The sequence below is a fragment of the Amyelois transitella genome, chromosome 22 (assembly GCF_032362555.1).
Source record: "Amyelois transitella isolate CPQ chromosome 22, ilAmyTran1.1, whole genome shotgun sequence".
Classification (NCBI taxonomy): Eukaryota; Metazoa; Arthropoda; class Insecta; order Lepidoptera; family Pyralidae; genus Amyelois; species Amyelois transitella.
In genome coordinates, this window is record NC_083525.1 from 2631861 (window position 1) to 2638291 (window position 6431).

General features: G+C 37.8%; 1 protein-coding gene across 1 annotated transcript; it reads right to left on the reverse strand.

The window, feature by feature from the left end:
• Nucleotides 1–4657: 4657 nt before the first annotated feature.
• Nucleotides 4658–6431, reverse strand: LOC132903202 (uncharacterized). Its single transcript, XM_060950835.1, has 5 exons — nt 6339–6431; nt 5859–5908; nt 5753–5781; nt 5463–5589; nt 4658–5261 (listed from the first exon to the last, which is right to left on the reverse strand). Exons 1-5 carry the CDS (start codon nt 6429–6431, stop codon nt 4658–4660), a joined length of 903 nt encoding a protein of 300 aa, XP_060806818.1.

The following is a 6431-nucleotide window of genomic DNA, read 5'->3' on the forward strand; positions in this document are numbered from 1 at the left end:
GAGGACGTTGTAGCAAAACTCAACCTTAAACTAAACGCACAAAAAACAATAAATAACTTATACATTATGCTAACTTATCCTAACAGATCCGCCTTCATTACTCTCTCTAAAATTAATGATTAAATCTAAATAATTCCTTTATAAATATCTATAGAAAAACGTGATGGAAATAAAATATATATTTTTTAAAGATTAGACGTTTAGTGATAACGCTTGTATAAGATGCGTGTTGATAAGCGATAAACCCTATGATAATTATGTTAAGATAATTAATAGTGATAGGTCAAAATCTAAGAAAAGATTGGTCAATATTTTATCTAATTACAAAAGGTTTCATAATGCAAAAATGCCGCCTTTTTATTATATTCACTTTTTATTTAAATTATCATTACAATACAGCTGAACGTGACCTTTCAGTCTTTTCAAGGCTCTGTCTACCCTGCAAGGGATATAGACATGACTATAAGTATGTTTGTCATTAGAATAAATTAAATTTGCTACAGGTACCTACGAACTAGAAGACGTCCGTGGCTCCGCATGCGTAAAACGAAAATCCCGTTTATTTCCGTTCCCGCGGGAATTTCGGAAAATTGTCCCTTAGTTGATGGACTAAGGGACAATTTTCCGAATGACGGACGTTGACCACATAATTAACCTACATGACAAATTTCAAATATCTTGACCAAGTACTTTGGGCTGTGCGTTGTTTGTCAGTCACTCAGTAACGCAAAAATATATATACCTATACAGGGTGTCTGGTAAAACATATTTAATAGACTCGTCGTTTGAATTTGCGCTGCTCGCGTGGAATCCCACATAAACGAACATACATTAATATATTACTTCATTCCTCACAAACTGTATTAGCAAGGTAGATGAAATTTTCACAAATTATGTATTCCCGTTGCCGCTAAAACAACAACTACTTCAAAAAATGTATATTAGGAGGTTTTTATATACATATAAAATTAGGTTTTTTTTTGTATTTCTTTGCCCAATTTTAATAACGTATCAGGTAGACGCTTAAAATTTTCATTATTACTTACTTGATATTGCCTTTCAAAATAAATATTATATTACTAGCTTCCCCCCGCGACTCCGTCCGCGCAGATGTCGGTCTTCGCGTGGATGGTTTATTTCTCCATTTTAAGTAACTCTGACAATGACATCTTATAAATATCTATTGGACCCAATTACGGCTAGGCCTATATTAATTAAGGAGATCCCTCTATTGAGCTACTGCTGTTGAGTTCGCGTTCTGTAGTAAGTAGTCCGGTCAATTAAGACCAAAAAATAAGAATGAAGCTACATTAATTTCCATCAAGCTGAAAATGAGTAAAATTGTTTAAAACACAATCAAAAGTATTATTACAAAATTCCCCATGATGCCGGTTTAAGGAAAAAAATTACCCAAGGTCAAAGGTAAAAAATGGGGTTTTCACGATTTTCTTCAAAGCGGTAAGTTTTATCGGAAAATTACCTCAGACATAAATTGTAGATCATAAAGTTATCTATAAAAAGGAATCAATATTTTTTTTAAATAAAGCTACCGTTTCTGAGATATAGCGATGCAAAAAGTTGCAAGCGTCATAACATGCTTAAGCACGTCTCGTATATACTCTGTGTAGCAGTAATATAAGTAAAAATATTGTTCTGTCGGTAATTTTAACTTGAATTCAAAATATAACATATACATAAGTATAATGAAACCCAGTCCCTTCATTTAGACTATTGTGAAACCTTGAGACAACGTCTGTCTCTCTGTTTGATTGTGTACGTGGCTAGGGTCGTATACCTGCTTTATCTCAGAATGCTCAACACTTGAAATACTGTTAGTCTTAAATAATAGTAGTCCTTGCGGGGATACCGTTGACGGCTATGGACACCACGGCCTCTCATGCCCTAGGAGTGCCGGCCGTTTAGGGCGCCATGCCGCCCTAAATAATATAATCCTCCGTGCTCTTGCCACCATCCATGTTCCAGCCGTTCTAGAACCAAACGGTCTGGCTCGGGATGATGCCAAGAGACCGGATGGTATGACTTTGGTACCCTGGAGATTGGGGCGGCCTTTGGTGTGGGATGCTACTTGTGTCGACACACTTGCGCCGCCTCGTCTTCAGGTTACTAAATCTAAGGCCGGTTCTGCTTCAAATGAGGCAAAAAACCTCAAAAGGCGCAAATATGTAGGTATCGGTAATACCTATACTTTTGAACGTTTTGGGGTAGAAACTCTGGGACCGGGGGGCCTATCTGCCCATCAGCTTTTCTGACAATTGTCGAAAAAGCTGATTGAGGTATCTCTTGACCGGAGGGCTGGAAATTATCTGGCTCAGAGAATCAGCATTGCCATTAAAATTGGCAATGCTGCCAGCCTTCTGGGCACACTCCCGCATGTTGATACTATGCAGGGACTGTACAATTTATAAATTAAATTGTAGTTTGTAGTCATCTTTTTTCTTTCTTTTTATAAGTAGTTTTAGTTTTAATTTGATTTAATTGTTATCTCTATTATTGTCCTAAGATGATTTTCTTCACTTAGGGTTATTCTAATTTTTTTTAAATAATAAATGCGAAAGTTAGTCTTGAGTACCACTGCGTAGTGAAAACACGTGTTTATTCTAACCTATTTCAAGTTTGATAATAAAAATGTTAAAAAAAACGTGCTAATAGTACACTACCTCAGAGGTGGCGTGGAAACGTGTGCATATTATGACGCTTGCAACTTTTTGCATCGTTATATCTCAGAAACGGTAGCTTTATTGAAAAAAATTATTGATACATTTTTTATAGATAACTTTATGAACTACAATTTATGTCTGAGGTAATTTTCCGATTTGAAAAACTTACCGTTTTGAAGAAAATCGCGAAACACCCATTTTTTACCTTTGACCTTGGGTAATTTTTCCTTAAACCGGAATCATGGGGAATTTTTAAATAATGCTTTTGATTGTGTTTTAAACAATTATACTCATTTTCAGCTTGATGGGAATTAATGTGGCTTCGAATGTCTAGATTGACCGGACTAAAGTATTTTTTTCATAGTAATTAGTAGCGGCCCGCGTGTGCCGCAAACGATTCAAGCTAAATCCGACTTTCGGCGCTATAAGTTACGGCGCTGAATCACCTGCGGGTAACGTAACGTGTGTTCGCGGTTCTACAGAACAACGTCTATGGATAAACTGAAAAATTAAGATTTTTTTTTCTTCGTATTTTTTCAGGATAAGAAGTATCCTATTTTATGCCCAGGATAATAAGGTATAGTTATACCAAGTTTCATCAAAATCGAACCGTTAGTTTTCTCGTGATGCTTGAACATACAGACAGACAGACAAAAAAATTTTAAATCACATTTTTGTGTTTGGTATCGATCCAGTAACACCCCCTGCTATTTATTTTTTCGATATTTTCAATGTACAGAATTGACCCTTCTACAGATTTATTATATGTATAGATAATAATAATAACTATAAAATTATCTAATGTAATAAATTATTCAAACAAACGTAATTTTTAGGCAATTTTTGCTCGATTTAAATAAACAGGTGGAAACATACATACATTATACCATCACTTTTGTCTCCCATTGGGGCAGGCAGACTATGGATTTCCACTAAGGTAAGAAACCTGAATATAAAAATAAATATTTACGTAACGTGATGATGGTACGGAATCCTTCGTGCGACTTGCACTGGCCAGTTGTTTACAAAGCCTATCCACATCCTAATAAAGAAAAAAAGATTTGCATTTTTCTATGTAACTACTGAACCGATTTTGATAAAATTTGGTACATAAACCTGAGATAATAATACTTTTTTCTGGAATGTCCCACGGGAGCGAAGCCCCGCGTAAAAGCTAGTTAGTAACATTTTAACACCCTCTCTTCTTTATTTTCTCCATTTATTTAGATACGCACTGACACCTTTTTTGGGCTATAACTTAAAAATCTGTTATTACTCTGTCTTCAGAGTAATTTATTGCGGATCTATGTATCTACATCTCTCTTTGAGCTACTGCAGAATGCATTTTATACGATTACTTGAAATTTGTTCCGTTTTCTGTTATTTTTTTTTATATTATGAGAATACAAATATACTTGCGATGGGCTAGCAATCTGTCATTAACTTTTTGATTTTTAATTCCATCAAATCAAGCCGTACCTACAGCTGAACGTCGCCTTTCAGTCTTTTGAAAACTGTTGGCTCTGTCTACCCTGCAAGGGATCTAGACGTGATTATATGTTTGTATAAGAATGTATGTGCGTCTGGCTATTATTTAAGCCGTTTACTTTTCGTCTTTACTTTTAAAAGTTAAAAGTTTTTGAATAATTAAAAGGCATACTGTGACATAAGGTCAATTTTGTAGAAAAATAGTAAACAATTAACGTTATAGGTAATATAATTTGTATTTTTATAATGCGATTGTGTGAAGGTTGAACAAAAAGAAAATACTAGTCTTATATAAAATCATTGCGGATTTCAGCTCGCTGTAGTACCCCAAAGCCATAACTGAATACTGACAAGTGAGAATACCTTTACTCAGCGGCAAGGAGGCTCCTAATTAAATTAATAATCACAAAGAATACACATTTATATTATGCATAAATTTATTCAAACAATAAAATAAATAACATTAAACTAAGTACATTTTTTTCTTACACCTAATAATATGGATATGCGGGTGGAGGGGCCCCGCAACCACATGACGGTTTTGGAGGGGGTAGCTCCAGTAAAGGTTTAGGTTCTATAGCACAGGGAACTGGTGGGGGTACCATGTATGCTGTCATTGGTATACCTGCGGGTGGGGGCAGGGGAGGGTGGCCGTAGCAGGACTCGTATAGCGGCGCCGGTGGCGGCGAGGGAGGAACTAGAGATATCACAATGGGAGCTGGTGGAGGCGGCGCGGGGGCTGGTGGAAGGTAGACAGGGGGTGGAGGAGGTGCTGGGAGGACTAAAGGTGGGGGCGGTGGTGGTAAGTATACTGGTGCGGGGGCTGGAGCTGGTAGTAGTGGTGGAAGAAATACTGGTGGGGGTGGTGGTGGGAGCATTAATTGTGGTGGCGGGGGCGCTGGGAGGAATAGTGGCTGTGGAGGTGGAGCGGGGAGGAATAATGGTTGCGGAGGTGGAGCGGGTAGGAATAAGGGTTGTGGTGGCGGGGCAGGTAAGAACAATGGTTGCGGAGGTGGTGGGGGAAGGAATAGTGGAGATGGTGGAGGCACTGGTAAAGGACACGGTGCTGGCGCCGGCGCTGGTAGTAGTAAAGGTTGTGGCGGTGGTGGGGGTAGAAATACTGGTGAAGGAGGGGGTGGGGGTAGGCAGACTGGTGCTGGCGGCGGTGGTAGGTACAATGGCTGGGGCGCTGGTAAGAGTAATGGCTGTGGTGGCGGTGGTAATAGGTATTGTGGGGGCGCTGGCGCTGGTAGCAATAGCGGCGGTGGCGGTGGTGGGTAGAGTAACGGTGGTGGGGGTAAGGCTGGAGGCGGTGGGGGTGCGCCAGCCGGCATCAGTACGAGAGTGGACGCTGGGGGCAGCAGTGGTGGCAGCGGTGGGATCGGTGGCAGAAGTTTCCCACATGGTAACTCGAGTTTCTCTTCTGAAAATTATTTCAAAGATTATTTTATTATAAGATTATTCTAATATGTAACCGAAAAGATCTAATGATGAACAATTGCTTTTTTCCAATAATTGTCAGGCAAATGATGTCACTTTAATTTTAAAAGTAAGTAATGTAAAAATTAAAAAAACGTTTTTAATACCTTTCTTGATGAGTAATGGTTTCAGCAGTCTGTAATTTGAAATAAATATCACATTAACAATTAAGTACAATCAGCAAATTCAACTGTCATAAAATTTCATACGTACGAAGAGAGTACTGTTTTCTTGCATTCTTTCATTTCCTTCAACGCCTCCAACTGTAAGGTGAAAAATAATGATTTTAAATGAAGTCGAGTAAGTTGATAACCCTACATTTGCTAAATGGAAAAAGATTTTTCACAAATTTTAATTTCCCTCGAATGAGGTCTATTAGATAATAAAACTAGTTTGCGAGAAGTTTCGTTTCCGTGAGAATTTCCAGATAAAAGTAGCATATTCTTCTTTTCGAGGTTTTGACTATATCTATGATAAAATTCACCAAAATTAATGTACGAGTCTATTCGTCACTTATAAGTAATACTAGCTTTTGCGCGGGGCTTCGCTCCCGTGTGATTTCCAGAAAAATAGTAGCCTACGATCTTTTTAAATTTAAAATTATTTTAAGTAAAAAATTTTTAAAAACAAAAACGCAATTTCTTTTGCTCTGTATTTTTAGTGTGGATGGTTTAGGATATCAACTTGACTTACCAAACATAATCCTTTCTCATCACAGGCTAAAACTAGAGTGGACGTAAATAATATAAGTCCTAATGAGGACCACAAGACCTTGTGGGTCCCCAT